At 37.2% G+C, this 23,511-nt stretch overlaps 1 protein-coding gene across 1 annotated transcript in view; it reads left to right on the top strand.

The window, feature by feature from the left end:
- The window catches only part of LOC145532779 (ankyrin repeat domain-containing protein 26-like), a 64,975-nt gene that overhangs the window by 13,201 nt on the left and 28,263 nt on the right, over window positions 1-23,511 (top strand). Inside the window, 12 exon segments of the mRNA XM_081558533.1 lie at window positions 193-226; window positions 1,358-1,427; window positions 3,911-3,971; window positions 4,064-4,260; window positions 12,041-12,170; window positions 12,470-12,528; window positions 13,817-13,904; window positions 15,784-15,882; window positions 16,490-16,518; window positions 16,613-16,718; window positions 19,140-19,388; window positions 20,439-20,521. Coding sequence (XP_081414659.1) covers window positions 193-226; window positions 1,358-1,427; window positions 3,911-3,971; window positions 4,064-4,260; window positions 12,041-12,170; window positions 12,470-12,528; window positions 13,817-13,904; window positions 15,784-15,882; window positions 16,490-16,518; window positions 16,613-16,718; window positions 19,140-19,388; window positions 20,439-20,521 — 1,205 coding nt within the window.

Genomic DNA, 23,511 nt, shown 5'->3' with positions numbered 1-23,511 from the left:
TGTTGCATTTGATGACTGTAAAGGAGAGGAGTGGTTCTTAGGCATTAATGGCCCACGAGTAGAGTACAATCACTATTCCCTCCAGTGTGGTCTCCAGGTGTGGTCCCAAAGGAATACTTTTCAACAAAGGTTTTAATAGTCTGTATTTTTCTTTTGTGGATTTAAAATGTGTCTTACTTTTTTCTTTAATAGTGGATGAGAGTTCTGAAGAGGACTCTTTAAGCAGGTAGGATTTGACGGGTTTTTAACAATTGTGTGTGTTGCTAGGAGAACACACGGAGAAGAGAAGCTAACGTTTGTTGATCGTTCTACTCTGGGTTAGACACTGCATTATGTGCTTAACATTTGTGACCTCACAGAGTCATCAGAGCAGCTTTGTAAAGTATCTGTGTCCTACTTTTACTTAATTAGGCAACTGTGGTTCGGGGAGGTTGATGAATTGACCCATGATTCCATGGTTAAAATGAGTTGACCTGTGATTTGACAGCGGGCCTGCCTGGCTCCAACATCCACTCTCGTGTCCCACAGCAAAGATTGAGAAGTACCCGTGTAGCATATAAGTGAAACATATAAATTAGTTCTTTGACTTGTGTCCATTTTAAGTTTTAGACATTGCGGGGAACTCCTGTACTCCCTTTACAGTAGAGGGGAGGAATGGGGCCTTCTCCATAAGTGATTTCCCTGCTGAAGGACCAAGACTGCCATTTTTGATGGACCCAGATTAGTCTCTGAACCAGAGACAGACAATGGAGAAGGAACAGCATATCCTTCTGCTTTAAGTCATCAGGTTTATTTATTCCAGTTTGGGCAAACAAAAGTTATGTCGGTCCATCAATTAGATTTTCAGTTCAGCTATTAGGACTTGGTGAAAACATATGGTTTTCAGGCTCTGCCAATATATTGGCTGTCAGTCTTTGTTATGGAAACTAAGAATGAGTCTTACCTAGATATGTCATAGGTTGGGAGAGATGGAAGCAGAAATAGGTAACTAAAATCTTTTTTGGAGACTTCCCTGGGGGTGCAGTGGTTAAGATGGTTAGTAAGACTTCTCCTTCCAATGCAGGTGGTGTGGGTTCAATCTCTGGTCAGAGGAGCTGAGATCCCACATGCCTTGGGGTCAAAAAGCCAAAACATAAAACAGAAGCAACATGGCAACAAATTCAATAAAGACTTTAAAAATGGTCCACATCAAAATATCTAAAAAAAAAAAAAAAAAAAACTTTTAAAACAGAGGCCAAATTTTAATTATGTCAAGAAACTTTGTTTACTACAGGGATAGCCAAACTTTCACTTGCTTATTTTTTTTCATTTAAAGAAATGAACTCACTCATTTTTGCTGTATGTTTATGCTCTAAAGGTTTTCCAACAAACCTGGTGTTGATTCATGGCTTGCATCAGATGATGAAGTCTTAGATTTTGAAACCAAGGTAAAGTGCACTCTTGTGAAATTAGTTTTTGTGCTCTGAATTTAGTTTCATGTAGTATTTACTCTTAAATTCAGCAATGGTGTCCCTCTCACTGTTTTATGTTTGTAATGGAAAGTTCTTCAGAGCAAACTATTTTATAAAAATATGACTAGCTGATTTTTTTATTTTTAACTTTGGTAAATACTGAAGGTGGGGTAAAGAGAACGATGGGCTGGAAAATACAGAGTGACAGGAGAATTGTATTGGGAAAAGCTTTCCCACAATGAAGGAAATATGAATTTTGGTCAAGGATAAAGAGTCTTACTGTGAATTTTAAACCGTAAGGATATGACTTTTGCAATACTCATAATGATATCTTTAGTGGATATAATTACTTATTTTACTAATCATGGAGTCTTTCTGGAGCCTTTCAGTTCCCAAGCTATATAGCATATATCATCTAGTTTCCCCTCACTACCCCCCACCCCTGGACACTTTATTTTGGTTTCTTAGAGTTGTTGGGGAGTCTTTTTTTTTAATTTTTCTTTCTCTTTTCGGTCTTGGCTCTGCATTAAGACTGAAATAAAAGTTGAAATTATGGAGATGTAGAAATTAAAATTCTGTTTCTAAAAATCCATATTATAAAGGGATTCCACTGTGTTTTCTTAAGCATTCCATTAAGAGTATATTCACAACTCTTCATCTCATTGAAGAATACATGTCTTGCCTAAAATAATAACCAGCTATAGAAGCAGAGAGTTTTGATAACTGTAAGATAAAACTTACAACTTGAGATTTTTTTTTTTCTATTGTAGTTTTAAAAAAAACCTACTCCGAATCCTTGTGTCACATTCTAAAACTTCAGATTTCAGACATTTTGTGTTATTGTGGCTTAAGTATTCATCTTATAGCCCCTGTATCCGTGTAAGATAGTGGAGTTCAGGAAACAATTGTGCACCTCCTGGAGCATGTAGCATAGGTCTTGAGTGTAAGAACCATGTTAACAGGTTTTGAATGTGAATAAATGAAGAGACAAATGGTATCCTATATAATGTTACAGGCAATATAGTTCAGTTGAGTTATGTTGAGGAAGGAGGTCCTGCATAACAAGGAAATAAATAAGAAGAAATACGTGAAAAGTCAAAGGTTACAGTATTTTTTTCAATGTCCGCCAATTGAGAGATGAGAATTTTAGTTAAAATTTTTGACCTTTTTAGTCCCATCTTGTGTTCCATTAAATGTTTCTTTTCAAGCCATACATTCTCCTCAGAATTTTGATTACCAGTTCTTTTTCCCAGTGAATAGTTAGGAATATTTCTTTATCAATTTTTCTCTCTCTCAAGTAATACATTACAACATTCAGGTAGTGATAGATGACAATGTGTAGCCAATCAAATGACATTTTTTATAGTGGCAAAATTAAACTCTAATACAGTAGTATTTATAAACAAAAAGTTTTAGAGTAATACAAATCACTATATTAGGGATATATTATGAACAAAAGCCTCTGTCTTAAATATATGTTTTATATACAATGTATGTTGATATTTTCATAAAATTTGAAGAACAATATAAATGCATAATTTATATATTAATAAAAACATAAAACAGAGGCTTTGTTCATAGTATATCCTTAAGGATACTGATATATTACTGATCTATTGTATATAAATTTTCAATGTATGTGTTTTTCCACAAACCTTATTATACTTATTTTTTTTCCTTAAGTTTGTACTTGACTAGGAATGTCTCTCTCCTTTCTTTTCCTCCCTTGCCTTTTTTTTTTATTTTTTACTGTTAACCAAATTTTTCCTTGCAGAATACTTTTCTTCAGTGTCTGTTCTTTCAGTCCATCTCTCTCTGCCTCTATTGTGAACATGTTTGATTATGGCTTTCTGTTTAGTGTGTTTGTGGCTTTCATTCATGATCATTTACCTACAGGTTTACTCTTGGGTTTTTTTCCCCTTTTTCTTCAAAGGAGCTGAATTGAAACAATCATTTGTCTTTAGCTGTTTAACAAACAGAATAGAAGTAGCTTATACTGTTTGCACTTGTAACCCATCTAAATAAGGTTCTACTAAAATCTAAACTTTCATATTTCCCTTCCCAAGTGATAATTCATGCATATAGAAATCACACAAGCAAATTTCAAAATATAGCAATTAATTTAAATGTCTTAGTTTTTCAATCATACTCTAAACTACCAGGGATAAATTTTTTTTCTAGAACATTTTGGTAGAGAAAATAATCTAGTGGGTGTCACAGTATTTGTGTAGCAGTCAATTAGGGGTAAGGAGAGGAACATCTGGGGCTTCTGATGTCATCTGTCATAATGCTTACTCCATGAGAAGGTCAGTCAGTGGCAGAACTGGGATGTGAATCCACATCTGAATGACTCCATAGCCTGTGCTCTTTGTGTTAGATCATAGAGTAATGGGGGAGGTTATTATTCTTTTATTCAAGTTGATACATGTTATTCTTCAAGCTCTTATTTTCTTCTCCAGCATGTCCCAAAACCCAACTTAGCAAAGCTAATGAAGGCTTTTCAGCAATCCAAGAGAAACAGTAAGTTATTTGAAGACTCTCCTCCCGGTGTTATTCACTGATTTGAAATTACACAGGTTCTCATGTACTCTCCCCTGTTTCCACTGTATTAGAAGCAAAATGTGGCATTGTGAGACAAGAGAGTGCCACCTTCTCTGAGAACAATGATTCTGATAGTGAAATTGAAGATGTGGTTGAAACCTTTCCCAAACCATCACCCCGGTTTGAGGGCTCCTCTCATCCTGCCTTCCCAAGGCCTGATCCTCTTCCAAAACCACTCGAGACTCTAGCAGGCCTTGGTCCTGCAAAGGTAAGTTGTTTTGTTTTTAACTCTTTTTTCCCCCTGTACTTTTTCACATACCATTCCCTTGATCCTTATGATGACAAAAAGGATTCCACTGCGGAAATGGAAGGCTTCAAAGTCACGATACAAAACGGTGTGATAATAAGAGCAATATATCTGCATGATTCAGATTTGTAAGTGTTTGCATACATTATGAAAGAAAAGAATTACAAAGCAATTAGGAAAAACAGCTAGATGAACATGAAGGTGGGGAGGGCGACGAAGGGGAAGAATTCATTTAAGAAGGATAAGATGAATATGAGACGGAATGAAGCTCCAGATGAAACAGATTATTTTACAAACACAACAGAAATGGTGGGGGTAAGTCAGACGAGGTACTCTATGTTATAAATATGAGATAAATTATTTCAAATTCAACTTAGGAGAAAGTGAGGTCGTGAAAACTCAATACTTACACTCTTCTGAAAGACATATAGCTGATTTTTATGAAGAACTGAAAGAAAATTTGATTCTTAGCTTTTTTGGTGGTGGTTTTGTTTTTTTCTTTAATTGAAGTGTAATCATTGACAATACTGTGTTAGTTTCAGGTGTATAGCAATGTGACTTGGTTACACTTGTATATGTATATATCTATATTGAATATAGTTCCCTGTGGAAGTTCATTTCAATTTGAAGTGATTTCTCTTTTTAAAAAAATTCTCACTTTGAAATTAATGAAGCAATGTCTTCTATTTAATCTAGCAAAACTTTCATTCATAGGCAATTCTAGATGAGCTTTGCTTTAGGCCTTAGCAGATGTATTATGAGTTAAGAATTTGTGGCCCTTCTGTTTCTTGTGGTTACTAACTTACTGTTTGATACATACTTAATGTACTTAACTAATTTATCTTACTGTTTGGTATAATCTTGGTGGAGGTTTTGGATCTTTTTGAAAATAAAGAGGAAATAAATAAGCATTTTATCTTGTCTTTTACTAAAATTTTTATTAGAATTATAATTTATAATTATATAAATGAGATTCTTAAACTCTCTTCATGACATGAGAAAATTTTAAGCTGCGACAATCTGAAAGAAAAAATGTAGAACTATATTTTTCCCTCTGGAGAGATTCTGATTTCTTTTTTCAGAATGTCAGCAAATAATGGGTAATTACATACATTTAATGAATGAAATCAAGATTTATGCTTTTTTTCTTATACAGACTACTTGTTATTACAAAATCATAAGGAAAGAAAAATTACCACCAGAGTTTATAAAAGTATCTGTGGAAGGTATTTTTTCTTTTAAAAATATCTCTAGCAACATGTACATTCCATGTTATTTTTAAGCAACTTTATTAATTTCAGTATTTATAGGTGTTAAATTACCATGTCAATTCTTTGTGATACATGTGAAACTAACATGTAAATTCTTCTGTAACGAAAAGTTAGTCATTGTGGTTACTTGATTTTTTTAGTTTGTTTTTTCTTTCCCGATGTGAATATTGAATCCTGCTTGATAATCATAGATGTATTGGAAAACTTTTAATCTCCAACTTGGATAATCATAGTTTTACTACTTTTTTTACGTCTGGATTGTTCCTTCAATCTTTATCTGCCATTGCAGAAGGCATAGATAGAAAATTAGAGCTGTTAGTGTGCTGTTTACAGGGAAAAAAGAAAACGATGAAATTTTCAAATTTTACATTTTTAGAAAATGCATTTATTTTTTAGTTGAAGGATAATCACTTTCCAGAATTTTGTTTTTGTTTTCTGTCAAACGTCAACAGGAATCAGCCACAGGTACACCCATGTCCTTTCCCTCCCAAACCCTCCTCCCATCTCCCTCCCCATCCCACCCTTCTAGATTGTCACAGAGTCTCTGTCCGAGTTCCCTGAGTCATACAGCAAATTCCCATTGGCTATCTATTTTACATATGGAGTTGTAACTTTCCATGTTAACTCTTTCCATCTATATCACCCTCTCCCTCCTCCCCTCCCCCCATGTCTGTAAGTCTGTTCTCTGTCTGTTTCTCCATTGCTGCCCTGCAAATAAATTCCTCAGTACCTTTGTAGGTTCAGGATCTTTGTAGATTCCATATATATGCGAATAGTATTTGATATTTATATTTCTCTTTCTGACTTGCTTCACTCTGGACAATAGGCTCCAGGTTCGTCAACCTCATTAGAACTGACTCAAATGCGTTCCTCTTTATGGCTGAGTAATATTCCATTGTATATATTGTTCTAGTTCTGTGAAAAATGCCTTTGGTAATTTGATAGTGATCACACTGAATCTGTAGATTGCATTTGGTAGTGTAGTCATTTTCACACTATTGATTCTTCCTACCCAGGAATATGGAATATCTCTCCACCTGTTTATGTCATCTTTCTTTTCTTTCCTCAGTGTCTTAGAATTTTCCATATATAGGTCTTTTGTCTCCTTAGGTAGGTTTATTACTAGATATTTTATTCTTTTTGTTGCAGTGGTGAATGGGATTGGCTCCTTAATTTCACTTTCTGATTTTTCATTGTTAGTATATAGGAACTCAAGTGATTTCTGTGTATTGACCTTGTATCGTACAACTTTGCTAAATTCACTGTTTAGCTCTAGTAATTTTCTGATAGTTTCTTTTGGGTTTTCTATGTGTAGTATCATGTCATTTGCAAAAGTGAGAGTTTTACTTTTTCTTTTCAGATCTGGGTTCCTTTTATTTCTTTTTCTTCTCTGATTGCCATAGCTAGGACTTTCAAAACCATGCTGAATAATCGTGGTGAGAATGAACACCCTTGTCTTGTTCCTGATCTTAGAGGGAATGCTTTTTGTTTTTCCCCATTGAGAATAATGTTTGCTGTGGGTTTATGCTATATGGCCTTTCCCATGTTGATGTAGGTTCCTTCTGTGTCCATTTTTTGAAGCGTTTTTGTCATAAACAGGTGCTAAATTGTGTCAAAGGCTTTTTCTGCCTCTATTGAGGTGATCATATGGTTCTTATCTTTCAGTTTGTTAATATGGTGTATCACATTGAAATTGATTTGTGTATATTGAAGAATCCTTGCATCCCTGGCGTAAACCCGGCTTGATCATGGTGTATGAGCTATTGAATGTGTTGTTGAATTGTGTTTGCTAGAATTTTATTGAGGATTTTTGCATCTGTGTTCGTCAGTGATATTGGCCTGTAATTTTCTTTTTTGTGTTGTCTCTGCCTGGTTTTGGTATCAAGGTGATTGTGGCCTCATAGAATGAGTTTGGAAGTGTTCCTTCCTCTGCAATTTTTTGGAAGAGTTTTGGAAAAATAGGCATTAGCTCTTCTCTATATGTTTGATAAAATTCCCCTGTGAAGCCATCTGGCCCTGGGCTTTTGTTTTTGGGAGATTTTGGATCACACTTTCAATTTCAGTGTTTGTAACTGGCTTGTTTGTAATTTTTATTTCTCCCTGATTCAGTCTTGGGAGGTTGAACTTTTCTAAGAATCTGTCCATTTCCTCTCGGTTGTCCCTTTTATTAGCGTATTGTTGCTTATAACATTCTCCTATGATCCTTTTCATTTCTATGTTGTCTGTTGTAACCTCTCCTTTTTCATTTCTAATCTTGTCAATTTGATTTTTCTTCCTTTTGTTCTTGATGAGTCTGGCTAGTGGTTTGTCCATTTTGCTTATCTTCTCAAAGAACCAGTATTTAGTCTGATTAATCTTTGCTATTGTTTCCTTCATTTTCTTTTTCACCTATTTCTGCTCTGATCTGTATGATTTCTTTCCTTCTGCTGACTTTTGGGGGGGTTTTGCTTCTTCTTTTTCCAGCTGCTTTAAATGTAGAGTGTTGCCTGTTCAATGCTTTTCTTGTCTCTTGAGGTAGGATTGTGCTGCTATGAACCTCCCTCTTAGAAGTGCTTTTGCTGAATCCCATAGGTTTTGGGTGGTCGTGTTTTTGTTGTCATTTGTTTCTAGGAATCTTTTGATTTCCCTTCTTATTTCTTCAGTAACCTTTTCATTATTTAGTAATGAATTGTTTAATCTCCATGAGTTTGTGTTTTTTTGCTATTTTTCTCCTGTAGTTGATATCTAGGCTCATAGTATTGTGGTCAGAGAAGATACTTGATACATGTTTAATTTTTTAAATTTACTGAGGCTTGATTTGTGGCCCAAGATGTGGTCTATCCTGGAGAATGTTCCATGTGCAGTTGAGAACAAACTGGATTCTTCTGCATTTGGATGGAAAGTCCTGAAGATATCAGTTAGGTCCACTGGGTCTAATGTTTCACTGAAGTTTTGTGTTTCCTTATTGATTCTCTGTTTTGATGATCTGTCCATTGGTGTAAGTGGGGTGTTAAAATCCCCCACCATGACTGTGTTACTGTTGAATTCCCCTCTTATGCCTGTTAGTGTTTGCCTTGTGTATTGAGGTGCTTCTCTGTTGGGGGCATAAATATTTCCACTTGTTATGTCTTCTTCTTGGATTGATCCTTTGATCATTATGTAAAGTCCTTCTTTGTCTCTTAATAATATTCTTTATTTTAAAGTCTGTTTTGTGTGAAATAAGGATTGCCACACTGGCTTTGTTTTGGTTACCATTCGAATGGAATATCTTTTTCCATCCATTTACTTTCAGTCTGTATGTGTCTCTAGGTCTGAAGCGGGTCTCTTATAGGCAGTACCTATATAGCTCTCGTTTTTGTATTCATTCAGTTATTCTGTATCTTTTGGTTGGTGCACTGAATCCATTTACATTTAAAGTAATAATCGATATATATGTTCCTGTTGGCATTTTCTAATTGTTTCAGGTTTGTTTTTGTAGGTCGTTCCTTTCTCTTGTGTTTACTGGCTCTAAGTACCCTTAGTATTTGTTGTAAGGCTGGTTTGGTGGTGCTAAATTCTCTTAACTCTTGCTTGTCTGTAAAGCTTTTGATTTCTCCATCAATTTTGAATGAGATCTTCTCAAATAGGGTTTTCTATTTCTTTCTTACATCATAGTAGTACTTTAAAATGCCTCATAATTCCATCCTCACATAAGCATTGCTCTTCTACAAATTAAAACTTGTCTTTTAAGATCAATTTTAAAAGAGAGTCTTCTTGTCGCATCTTGAATTGGAGTTTTACAATTAAACCTTTTCATTAAACTTCAAAATGCTTATTATGGTAATATCACAGAAATGAGTATTTGCTTATATTTGTAAAAGTCTATTTTTATATCCTTGGAACATGTTGAAATATATAATTGACAATTTTGATCTCATAGTTTTCTTCACCTGGTATTGTTTTATTTTCAAAAGTTAAGAATTCTGCCTAGGTTTGCATTAATTATACCAGGTGAGTATCTTTTACAAATAATTATCTTTACAGTATATGCTTTTCCTGAATAAGTTTACCTATTTCTAATTCAAATGTATTTACCCAGATCCTTTCTGAGTCCCTTGCATGCCTCAAAATAATTTATTACACCCCAAACTGAAGGCATTGTCCCTGACGCTTCCCTCATCCCTGACTCTTTGTAAGCTATCCCTTCATCTGTGCTCCCCATCCCAGGAGACAGCATCACTGAAATGCCACAGCAGGAAAACTCCTGGACTCCAAACTTCCTTGAAATTACTGCCTCCAGTCACTCAGGGAGTTCAGTATTTTCTGCCTGCTTCTCATTTTTCATATCTTATCACCATAACTCACTTTCTCACCTATAATCTTTAAATATTCTTTTCTAGTTTTGCTACCCTGATGTTCTTTTTTATGTTGCTGCCAGAGTAATTGTTCTAAAGTATGCTTGTCAATCTTTTCGTTCCTCCTGGCTCTGTAGTTTGTTTTAGAATGACTGTTACCATTTTTATTTGGGTGCTTTTAAAGCCAAACTGGCTTTTTAATTACAGTTTCATGGACACTTTGGGTTATGTACAGTGTCTAGTGTGCTTGCTGTCCACTCTGGAGCATTGTTTTTTTTTTAATGCTCTTCTGTAAAATGCTGTCATATTTGCTACTTCCTTCAATCTAAGTCTGAGTTTGGCTATAAGGAGTTCATGGTCTGTGCCACAGTCAGCTCCTGGTCTTGTTTTTGCTGACTGTATAGAACTTCTCCATCTTTGGCTGCAAACAATATAATCAACCTGATTTTGGTATTGACCATCCGGTGATGTCCACGTGTAGAGTCTTCTCTTGTGTTGTTGGAAGAGGGTGTTTGCTATGACCAGTGGGTTCTCTTGGCAAAACTCCATTAGCCTTTGCCCTGCTTCATTCTGTACTCCAAGGCCAAATATCCAAATAGGGAAAGGAGTACATCAAGGCTGTATATTGTCACCCTGCTTATTTAACTTATATGCAGAGTACATCATGAGAAACGCTGGGCTGGATGAAGCACAGACTGGAATCAAGATTGCTGGGAGAAATATCAATAACGTTAGATATGCAAATAACACCACCCTTATAGCAGAAAGCGAAGAAGAACTAAAGAGCCTCTTGATGAAAGTGAAAGAGGAGAGTGAAAAAGTTGGCTTAAAGCTCAACATTCAGAAAACTAAGATCATGGCATCTGGTCCCATCACTTCATGGCAAATAGATGGGGAAACAGTGGAAACAGTGACAGACTGTATTTTCTCGGGCTCCAAAATCACTGCAGATGGTGACTGCAGCCATGAAATTAAAAGATGCTTGCTCCTTGGAAGAAAAGTTATGACCAACCTAGCCAGCATATTAAGAAGCAGAGACATTACTTGGCCAGCAAAAGTCCGTCTAGTCAAAGCTATGGTTTTTCCAGTAGTCAAGTACGAATGTGAGAGTTGGAGTATGAAGACAGCTGAGTGCCAAAGAATTGATGCTTTTGAACTGTGGTGTTGCAGAAGCCTCTTGAGAGTCCCCTGGACTGCAAGGAGATCCAACCAGTGCATCCTAAAGAAGATCAGTCCTGGGTGTTCATTGGAAGGACTGATGTCGAAGCTGAAACCCCAATACTTTGGCCACCTGATGCAAAGAGCTGACTCCTTAGAAAAGACCCTGATGCTGGGAAAGATTGAAGGGAGGAGGAGAAGGGGACGACAGAGGATGAGATGGTTGGATGGCATCACCGACTCAATGGACATGAGTTTGAGTAAACTTCGGGAGTTGGCAATGGACAGGGAGGCCTGGCCTGCTGCATCCAGGGGGTCACAAAGAGTTGGACACGACTGACCGACTGAACTGAACTGAACTTGCTACTCCCTAGTGCAGTGTAGCCTTTTCCCTTTCATTTGGATAAAAGCATGGCACCAAATAAAATAAAACATATTTCTGATGATTTAATGCCTTTACTTGTTTACTAGATCCCCCTCACTTGAAGGAAGAAGATGACACTTGCCTTTTCCTGTTTGAACCTGGTCCTCCAGTTTTGTCTCTCTGTACAGTTGCCAGTAACTGTGATCTAGTTTTCCCCATGACTTGTTAACGTTGTTGCACCCTTCATGTGTGGGTTTGGGCCCCCCTTCCTGGAATCCCCTCACATCCCGGCTCTGCACTCGCTGTCTTCTGAGACACAGCCCTTTGTCACCGCGTTCCTTGAGCCTCGCAGGTACACCTGCCTCCTCTCTCCTTTGTGCCCTTCCTGTGCTCGGTCCACTTCAGCTGCAGAGATGTCGAAGGATGCTCTTCTGCTCTTGTTTGTTTTCATGTGTCTCTGCCTAACACAGAAGAGAATCACTCTTTTCTTTACATTTCTAACTTCTCCCAGGACAGCGTCTATGATTTCTTAGACCCAGTGATTGTTTGTCGTCTTACTGATGGAGTGAATGACCAAATGAATGAATATGTTTTCTGTTGTTGGGTTTTGGTTTTATTTTGTCTTGTTTTTATAGGAAGGAGCCACAAAGTCAGAACTTGTTGAAAAAGAAAGTGATACTCATATTATTGAAAGGGCTCCCCAAGAGCAAGCGAATCATGACCATTTGACTTCTGTTGATAGAGCACACAAAAATAATAGAAGTGGTAAGTTAATGAATGTCTGTGAATTTTTTCTATACTTAAAAGTGAATATAAAAACATGTAAAGGGTATAGATTCAAATATGATATCCATTTCATTTTAAGTACATTTCTTTTGCTCCTTCTTCAGAAGTGTCCCACCTACGACCAACTTTTTCTTCCTGAAAATGCTTCAACCCTCTGAAATTCTTTTCCACTACTTTATTTTATTGAAATATTTGTGGATAGAGACAGACTTATATATGTCTTTAAAATTCATAGTAGTGAATGTTCTCATTAATGTATCTGTGACTGCATTTTACAGATAAGTCAGCTGTAGGATTGGGAGAAGAGGAAGATATAGAATCACCTTGGGATTCTGAGGTACTGTCTTCTATTATTATTTTGAAATGTAAGCCCCAAGTGATATAAGAACATAAAAGCGGGAGATGGTGTGACTTTCTCACCTTTGCATTTCCCCCTCAAAACTTTTTTCTTACTTTTAACCTATACTGAGTAAAATAATTCTGTGCTAAATACTACCACATAGTACACTTTTGTTCATTTGCAAGATTCACCTAATGAAATCAGTGTAGTACAGAAACCAAGGCTTAGAGGTCGTAGGGAATCCCTTTGAGTTCTGAAGTTGCATTTATCTGCAAATTGAAACATTATTTCAGGTCAGTCTATGGCAAAATGTTTCTTTGTTATATATGTGTGTGTGTGTGTGTGTGTGTGTGTGTATCACCTCTTTTTTAGATTCTTTTCCCATATGGGCCATTACAGAATATTGAGTAGCGTTCCCTGTGCTATACAGTAGGTCCTTATTGGTTATCTATTTTATACACGATAGTGTGTAGGGTGTTATCTGTCAATCCCAATTTCCCAACCAAATGTATGTTTCTTTGGTACATATACATGTGTAAAACTGCTAGAGAGGGTCAGAGAGAAACATTTTGAATTGTGGTTTTTTTACCACAAGATAGTGCCTGAAACTTGAAATTGTTACTATGTTTGGATTGTCAGGTTAATCTGGAAGAAACATTTCAAGAGAAGCAAAAACATGGGGAATAGTGACAAATATGTGAGGTTATAATAACAGCAGTTTGCTTTAGCAATGTTTTAATAAGTACAAACCATTTTGGATTGTGTAAGTAGCAGGGGGGCTTCCTTGGTGGCTCAGACGGTAAAGCGTCTGCCTACAATGTGTTAGACCCAGGTTCAATGCCTGGGTCAGGAAGATCCTCTGGAGAAGGAAATGGCAACCCACTCCAGTACTCTTGCCTGGAAAATCCCATGGATGGAGGAGCCAGGCGGGCTACAGTCCATGAGGTCACAAAGAGTCGGACACAACTGAGCGACTAAACTTAAGGAGCAGGGCAGAGTACCTTTATGGCAGCCGTACTTGAAGTAGCATAAAGTAATGATGCCCTGTTTGAAGGTGGCAGCTATGGAAGGAGATGAGAAGGGCCTGATGTCTTCGATGCTGGCAGCCACTGCCTGGTGAGTCAGCAGTGTATGAAGTCAGCATCCTGGTTCTGTCATTTAGCAGCTGTGAGATCTTGGCAAAACCTGTCTTAACTGGGTTAAATGTAGGCAGTTTTTTAAAGTAGGGTATTTTCTTAAAAAGGCATTAGGAAATCTTCATGCAACTCAATATTCATTTTCACAGAGTATCTCTGAGAGGCTTCCACAGAAGTTTGTGGGTCATTTATCTGGAGGTCAAAGTGGAAGAAATACATTAAATGGACAAGTAGAAGGTAAGAACTGTATTTTATAGAAAGGTTATTTGACAGAACATTGACTTAAAATGGGAATATTCTAACAGGCCAAAGAAAAAAAACAAACCACCTGTCAGATGCGTAGTGAGGAAAAAGACGAGAAGAGGAGGGAAATTGTGTATCTTATCAGGTGTCAGCCACAGATTAAATTGAGAATCCAGTTTAAGGAGCTAAAGTGTTAGTTTCTGGACTTCTTGGAGGTCCAGACGTTAAGACTGTCTGGTGCAGGGGTGGAGGTTCGATTCCTGGTCAGGGAACTAAGATTCCACGTGGCACATGACAAAAGAAAAAACTACTAGTTCTGTTTCAAGATACTCTGCAACCAAAGGAAGGTCGAGAAATAAGAGGAAAGAGGGAATGGATGATGAGAGAGGCGTATGGTACAGGGAGGAAATGAAGGAAAAGTAAGCAAGGGCCTGTGGGGAAGGTGGCAATAAGATAATAAAGATAGGTCTTTAGAAAAAGAGAGAGTATTTGACATGGACAGTGAATATGAAGTGAGCTTCCAGCACCAAAACTTGTCAGAGAAGAACAGCAAAGTTTTCCCCCTCTTTCTGTTTTCCTCATTGTTATGAAGGCATTCAGGATTGAGGTCCCTGGGCATGCAGAGCTGTGTGTTATCCTTTGTGGAAGAACATGGGCATAGGTGCTCAGCTGTAAATGTTTGCAAATTGACGTCATACACAACGTTGCTGCTTTATAGGATGGTGTCACATAGGCCAAAATAAGAGAACTGGAAAGAAGGAGAGAGCTGGGGACGTGATAGGGAGACCAAGGAACCTACAGCCTGATAGAGAGTCCACTGGAAGGTTTCCAGTTTTGTAATGTAGTTTCAGTTTGGAGGGAATTGTTAGAGTGAGGAAGTTGAGGCTAAGATTTCAGAGAATAAATTAAGTTGAAGTAATGTAGAAGCAGATTCCGTGTAGGCCAGAGTTTCTGAAATTTGAATTAGTTGCCTGGGGACCTTGTGGGAAGTGCACATGCTGAGCACGAGGTCTGAGATTCTGCATTTCTAACGAGCTCTCCTAGTAGCAAAGGTGTAGCCTTGCGTTTAGAGAAATCTGGAAGAAGAGCATTGGATAGTGCAGGACAGAACAGGATCAAGGAAAAGCACTATTTTGTTTTTCTTTCGGAGAGTGGTTATAGCCAGAGGGAAGCAAAGAGTTGAAGTAGCAATTCTAGGTGTAAGATACCATTGCTAAGCAAAGAGGGAAAAAGAAATGGTGGAGATGATCCATAGAAAGAATGTAAAGGGAGAAGAATTAAGACCACAGATCCACAGATTACCCTTTGGAGAGGAGAGAATCTAGTGAAAAGAGGAAGGGAGGAAAGTCAGGCCTTAGGGAGGTGAGTTTGGAATTGATGAGGAAACGTGAGAGAACTCCTTCTAGATGGATGGCTTCAGTGTATTTGCACTGAAAAGAGAAAAGATCATTGTTGTTCCCGATAATACCGGAGGCAGAAGGGGGTGCTAGAAGTAGGGTCAACACCAGCTACTCCAAGTAACTATAGGCATCAAAGATATATGTTGTACTGGTATTTGTTATTCAGATTAGATTAATTTCAATATGGAGGGAATGACTTTTTTTCTTTAAGATAACTGATTTTTTGACAGCTGTTTCACAGAAATCCTTTGAAGCATTAGCATGATGTACCCAGCCAAACTAAGTTTTGAAACAAAACAGATTGACAGGGTTCATTCTCTACATGCTAGAATTGTTATTTTCAATAAATACTATACTGATTTTAAAATGTGCAAGATTTTTAACGTCTAATAATTCTGTGCCAATTAACTTTATTATTTCCTTTTTGATAATTGTATTTTGATGTTGAGGATTTATTGTACATTATTTCATAGGTGTGTCTTATCTGCCTTCTTGCATGAGTGGATCGAGAAACTTTAAGATGGCTAAACCAGAGGAGCCAAGACATGCAGGCATACCAGTAGCACACATGGGTTTGGAAAAAAATGAATATTTTTATGAACCATTTTTCTATAAGTGTATATTCGAGCTAATCAGTTCATTCCTCTTTCTCCGATGAGAAGTGAATTATACATTCAACTGAACTGTCATCCCAACTGTGCACTTCTTAAATGACTGGACAGATTGAAGAACATGTTAAATACTTGTAGTATAATGGTGTAAATGTTACTGCTGTATTTTATACTGTTGCATCTTACCATCAGCTTTCACATTTATTTTCTTGGGGTCACGATTTGCTCCTCTGATTAAGATTAATTTTCTCCCCATCAGTCAGCATGTTCACATTGGTCTATGTGCTCTTTAATATTTTCTGAAGTCATTGAAAACATAATGTTACTTTTGAAATCTTACTGCATGCTTTGGTAAACCTGTATTCCTATTTTTTCTTCACTATCTATAGTGGATTCATAGTCTGTCTTGCTGGTGTCCTAACATCCCCCTAAAAACAAGACACTGAAACCGAATGTATTCAGTGTCAAGGCTGAGCACGAGGATGCTGCTCGGTACTAACTCTCCATGAATGTACAGCTGGCTTTCATATTTACATGTAATTAACTCTGTGTCCCTTTTGCCTTTTAGACTCTCCTGAGAAATATTCTAACTTGAAGGTAAAAACATTTATGCTTTTATCTTGAATTATGAAGTATAGATTGTATCATATGTACATTATTTATTAATCAACTTATTTCCAAACCCATTCAGCCCACAGTCGGAGTAAAAGATTCTATTCCTAATAACACAGTCGGAATGAAGGATTCTGTTCCTAATAACACAGTCGGAGTGAAGGATTCACAAACATTTAGTTCTGGTAAATTTTGCGATACCCACTTTAACTCTGGCTCCTGCATTGCAGGCAGGCGCTTTACCACCGAGCCATCAGGGAAGTCCCTTCTGGAAAGAGGGACACTGAAATATTTGAAATGTTAGCTCTTCGTACTCCTGACTTCTTTTTGCAAATTTAATTGAGAATTGGATGTACATAAGGCAAATGTTATTGTTGGTATCCATGCTCTAAGATATTTATAAGCATACGAACAAGAAATGTTTAAAATGTAAGCTTGAACTCAAGATGTTTCTGTATATGTTTCGATACCCTTAAGTTCTCAGTTTGAAATCTCTATACTCTCAGGAATTCTCAGAGATTAATTATTAGACCCTAAGATTTTTCCAGTGTCCAAAAATGCTTATTTGAACTCTGACCTTTACCTAGAGTAAAGCTTCACTTGCTAATATGTCAGTTGTTTTTCAGCTTATAATTATTTCATTTTGGTGTTGTTACACAGATGAATGTAGACCAGTCAGATGTTTTGATTAGCAGACTGTGTGTGTGTGTGTGTGTGTGTTGTGTCTTTGATTATTAGAAGTAGGGGAAGTAATCATACCTTAGATTCGATAGACATAATCTTTTAAAACAGCGATTCTGCAAGTTTTTGGCTTTAGGATCCTTTTACACTTCTAAAAATTATTGAGAATCCCAAGGAACTTTGTTCAAGTCTATTGTTGTTCACTATATTGGAAAATAAAACTGAAAACTTGAAATACAAGCACACACAATCTAGTTGCTAATTCCATTAGTCGTTAGTGTTATGATGTCACATATCGTGTCTCTGAAGAACTCCACTGTGCCCTCAGAACAGAATGAGAATGGACGTAATGTTTAGTGGTGTTGTGAAAATAGTTCTGACCTCTTGGACCCCCTGATCCAATGGGCCTCTGGACTTAAGCGATTCTGAGGGGACACTTGAGGACCACTATTTTAAACCACTGAAGTGGTTGGATGTGAAATGATAAAGGGGCCCTTGTGTTGACACAGGGTTTTAAGTTTCACTTTTACATTTCTTGCTTGTTTCTTTGACTTCTCTTAAGAAATTTAGATCTGACAGTTTTAGTTTTTTTAAAAAAAGAGGAAAATATTTTTGTGGTGTATTCATTCCTGTCTCATGGCCCTCTGTGCTCTTTGGGTCCAGTGTGGTCTTAGACTTACCTATTTTTACGTGGAAACAAGTAGTGACACACAAGACTATCATTTCTTATATAAGTTTATGATGTTTTTGTTTAGTCGCTAAGTTGTGTTCAACCATTGCGACCTCATGGACTGTAGCCCACCAGGATCCTCTGTCCAAGAGATTTTCCAGGCAAGAGGCAAGAATACTGGAGTGGGTTGCCGTTTCCTTCTCCAGGTTATGATGTTTATCCAAGGCTTTAAAAATGAGTTCTGAAGATATTTGTACATTGAGGAAAGACCGTCTCGTTGAAATTAAAGTAGTTGTTGATGATGGTGGTGTTCAGTCGCTAAGTTGTGCCCAACTCTTTGTGACCCCATGGACTGCAGCATGCCAGGCCTCTCTGTTCCTCACCATCTCCCAGAGTTCGCCCAAGTTCTTGTGCATTGAATCAGCGCTGCACTCCACCCATCTCATCCTCTGCCACCCCCTTCTCTTCTTGCCCTCCCCTTCTCATCCTGCCCTCAGTCTTTCCCGGCATCAGGTGCTTTTCCAGTGAGCCAGCTCTGCACATCAGGTGTGCAAAGTATTGGAGCTTCAGTTTCAGCATCAGTCCTTCCAAAGAATATTCAGGATTGGTCTCCCTTGGGATTGACTGGTTTGATCTCTTTGCTGTCCAGGAGACTCTCAAGAGTCTCTCCAGCACCACAATTTGAAAGCACCAATTCTTTGACACTCAGCCTTCTTTATGGTCCAACTCTCACATCTGTATGTGACTACTGAAAAAACCAGAGCTTTGACTATACGGACCTTTGTCAGCAAAGTGGTGTCTTTGCTTTTTAATAGGTTGTCTAGGTTTCTACCATTAATTAAAGTAGTACCATTCATTAAAAGTGTTTTTAAAACCATGGTCTCTAGAAAGCGCACTATTGTCATGCAAAATTAAACATAAAATAGGTTAGAGATAAATTTTGTTAATAAAATATTTCTATGTTGAAGGAAAATAATAATAAAGTTCTTATGAAATACAGAGTATGTAATAAAGATTGAGTGAATCAAAGTAATACTAGAAAATTAAAAAGTAGAAGAAATGAGACACGCTAGTTAACATCTCTTCATGAATGACAGTGACATGTAAGATAGAGTAACCGCTGAAGGAGTAGTGAGTTTGAGGGGAGAGGAGGACGTGGAACTGATTCTCTGAAGAAAGACTTTGTACGAGGTAGTAAGAGTTGTATTCTTACTCAGATTCTGATAAATGGAGACTTTGTTTTCATACTTTTCAGATTGGGATTCGACTAGTGTGAGCCTCAATAATGAGACTTGTCAAAGAGCTGGGTATTTGAAAGTTGATGATCAGTGTCCGTTGCTGTCACAATCAATGACCAAAAACCAGTCAAGATCCACAGAATTCAGACAGAAGACCTTAATAGATAGAGAAGAGATGAAAAATGCAGCAGTGTTTCTGGTAGGGAATTCCATGTCCCATCACCTGTGCCAGTCTCAGCTGCCAGAAAACAGAGAAAGCAAACAAGGTAATGCAGAAGCCCAGGGCACTCAGCCATGCGCCACCCGGGCACGGCCTTACCATCATTCTCACGGTTCCGAATTAGCTTTTGTGGCAAAATCTACCTTGTGCTGACTCCTTTTATGCAACCTACAGCCAAACGATACCTCTTCGCAAGGTGTTTGCATTCTCCCTCTGACCATAGTAATATAATAAATAACAAAGAGAGCTTGGAGGAAGCAAGTTCGTTTAGGCTAGTATTTAGCATACAGCTGAGAGTGGGTAGCAGGATTATATTTAGAACTCTGGGACTCTTTGTGAGACCTAGGTAGACAAATAATTATTGAAAAAAATAAATAAAGAATATTTATACTAAGGTGATTTTTAACAGCTTGTCCTCTGCAGTCTAGAAGCCAAGAGGATAGACATGTGAAGAAATAATTTACAGTTTAGATGTATATCTATCACTAGAGAAATCTATAAAGATACACTAGAAAGATGTATAAAGTCCTAAGGTAGCTACAAGGAAAGAGATACCTGTTTATCTGGGGAAAGATAGCTGTAATCAAGGACAACTTCACAAAGCAGGTTGAGTCTTAAAAGATGAAAAGTAATTTGTCAGAAGAGTACAGGGAAGCATTTCAGATTAACGAATTGATAAAAGCATAAAAAGTAAGAGGAATTTTGTAAACCAAGAACAATGTTGCAGTTGAAGCTTGGCGTGTTGTTAAAAAGGTACTATGATGAAGTAGTGAAGAGAGTATACTGTGACTTTATAGGTCTGTCCTGTATTTTGAAATTTTGTTTGGTTTCTGATGGTTTTTTCACTGATGCTTGGATGAATTCATGAATGAATCTTTGAGCTGTTTGCGTGCCTGTATCCTGGTGACATCTGGTATTTCCCAAATGGTTTGTTGAAGTTTTTGATCCTTGGAAGTATTTCTTAAAGAAGTAAATATTCATCTGAAGATTAAGATCAACTGAAGCTGTCATTTGATACAATGTTTTAAATCTGTGTTTTAAATCAAGATTATGTCTTTTGTCTAAATATTCTAAGTAATTTTAACTAAACATGCAGATTTGTCAGGAGAAATAGACTTGGAAATGATATTGGAGGAAGAACAAGAAAAACTTGATGGAGATAAAAATAACCATTCACAGGTAAGTGAAAGTATACATTTAAATTTCTGGTTTAATTCCATTTTCTATGCTTTAACAACACAATACAGTGTGTAACAGAGTCCATAACAAATAAAATTGCCTTTCAAAATTACCCTTTTAGAATTGATAGATAATAATTTAATAGTTTTTATAGCACTTTAATTATAAAACTTAAAATACTGTTAGAATCTATTATAATTTATAGTTCATCTTTAGAACTGAGGGAAAAAAAATTCCTGACTTGTTTACTTCTTCCGTTTTTATAACTTCATTACATGATTAAGAAGGTGATAGCAAATACTGAATCATAAGATTAAGCAGTTGAAATTATGAACAATAGGACAATGATGGCCCCTGACCTAGATACGTGTAAAGAGAAATCATTCCCAGTGGCTCAAGGTTGAAATCGCCAGTCACTGCTGCCAAGTGAAAGATTGATTCTGCCTGTGATTTCGGCATAATTGACTTAGGGATGAACATTCAGGGAGAGAGTGGGGTCACAGAATCAACCTGGTTGCTTATTAAGAGAATCAAAGCTTCTAGATTGGACCTTTGTTTTTAGGGTGCAAATAATAACTTTCTAATTTATTTCACTTCAGGGTGGGAAATCAGTAGATATTACTAAAAATGCTTTATCCACTTTCTTTGGTGAATACTAGAACATAATATAACTGATCGTAGGGGCTTCCTGGGTATCTCAACTGGTAAAGAATCTGCCTGCAATGCAGGAGACGCCGGTTCGATTCCTGGGTTGGGGCATTTCCCTGGAGAAGGGATAGGCTACCCACTGCAGTATTGTTGGGTTTCCCCGGTGGCTCAGACAGTAAAGAACCCGCCTGCAATGTGGGAGACCTGGGTTCGATCCCTGGGTTGGGAAGGCATGGGTTGAGGAGGGTGTGGCAACCCACTGCAGTCTTCTGGCTTGGAGAAATCCCGATGGATAGAGGAGCCTGGTGGGCTACAGTCCTTGGGGTCGCAAAGAGTCAGACAGGACTGAGCACACACATAACTGAATGTAAACAGGTAATATGTATTGATGTATAACACTATCATAATATGTAATTTGCATTAAAATGTAGGAATTGGTTCCTCTTTCTCATTGGTGTTCATTGATTTTGGCTCCTGGTCATATAAAGTTTGTCTGTTCTCCAGATATTAGTCCTTAAAAAAGAAAACCAAAAACCTTAACAGACATGCTGTAGGGACTCCCTATATATGATATAGTGAGGTGAAATATTTTTAAGGGAAGAAGCGTTTATAACATTAAAAATCATCTAATTCATTTTTGGTTGATTTAACATGTATGAATTGTTTAATTCAATCAAACAGTGACAAAATTGGGTTTGTGAGTTGATGTTTTTCTCCTATTTTCGGGTAAGGCAAGTTATTTTTCACTTCTTAGTTGTGATCTGGTGATTTGTGAGTAGTTACATATAATTTAAGAAGTTTAACAGTGAAATTTTAATAATTTTCTGATTTTTCTTTATCCATACTGGATGAGTTAAGGATTATATTATTTTGCACACATGTACGCTGACAGAAAAGACATCTGAAAATCAAATCAACCCAATTAATCTTCCACTCTCGCAGCTGCAAAAATTGCCTCAAGAACCAGAAATGAATAAGGAATGTGGTAGACAGGACAGATCTGTATGCTCAGGGCCTCCTTGTATGGAGAAGTATGAGAAAATGTGGATCAAACAAGGCAAATTAGAATGGAAAGATAAGTCAAAACCATCACAAATGAGTTAAAGCAGAAGTTAGGTGAAATTTGTGAGAAATACAAAGTGATCGTTTGTCCTGAGGAGGAGCCACTACATGATCACCCTAAAAAGGAGCAAACAGAAAGGAAATACCTCCTAACATGACAATATACCTGATTGTGGGGAGAAAGATGCATTTGGAGTATCTGTCTCTCTAGTATTCCAAGTATGTCCTGAACAAAAAGAACCCAGTTTCAAAAATGTTTTTTCATCGAATAAACTATGGGTCCCTGGGATATGCTTGTGAGTCATCTTCAAAACTTTGTTTCAGTGAAAATAAAGTAGACCTTGAAAGTGATAAACTAGATATTGAACATGTGTTTATCAAAAATGAGGAGGGTTTTTATAATGATGCAGAAAATAAAAATGTAGGGGACCAGGTAGTTACATTTGAAGTGAAAGAAGACCAAGAGTTTGATATGCACATGTCAGAAAATGTGAGGCAAAATCCCACTAATCGGAAATTAGACATCGGACAGACACATCAGTCTTGTCTGTGGCTTGTCTGCTCCGGTAAGATGAAACACATAATTCAAATAAAAAGTCACGGTACTCCTGCTGTCCTTACAAATACTAATAAGAAAAGCAAACCAATACAGGAGTGGTTCCAGAAGCTACTGCATGCAGATAATTGCAGTGCTAGTGATGATGAAAGTGTGGAATCTGAATGAGAAAATGGGAATTCTTCTCCACCAAATAGTCACAGAGCATCCAAAGTGTATCTAAATGAAGAATTACAGAAGGATATGCAGAGGTTTAAGAAGGAAATAGACACGTTACAAGTAGTGTTGTTGGCTTTGGAAAAAGAGAAAATTCAGCTTCCAAAAGAGGTGGAGGTTCATTTTCTCTTGCTTTGGTTTTTCCCTTTCTGGATGATCTGGTCCATTTTGATTTTCTACTTATGAATAAAGTGGAGTCATCTAAATAGGTAATTGTGTAGAAATAGATTATTTCTGCCATCTAAATAATAGGAATTCAGGAAACTGTTTTCATGGCTTTTGTCCTTCAATCAATCTAATTCTGTCTCTGTCAGTCTTTCATATGGACTGGGAAACTCATTTAGCTACATACCATGTAACCTTCTGAGCCAGAATAAGCACCAAGGAAAGTGCTTAAGAAGTATGATCAGCTAGGGTTTTGCAGTTGTTTTTAACTCTGTTAGATTAAATATAAGTTGCATTTCCATAGACTGGGAAGAAAGCAGAAACTGAGAGAAGGGACATAAAC

The sequence above is a fragment of the Giraffa tippelskirchi genome, chromosome 13 (assembly GCF_054371585.1).
Source record: "Giraffa tippelskirchi isolate mGirTip1 chromosome 13, T2T-mGirTip1v1.2.pri, whole genome shotgun sequence".
Lineage (NCBI taxonomy): Eukaryota > Metazoa > Chordata > Mammalia > Artiodactyla > Giraffidae > Giraffa > Giraffa tippelskirchi.
This window is presented reverse-complemented; position numbering and strand designations above follow the sequence as displayed.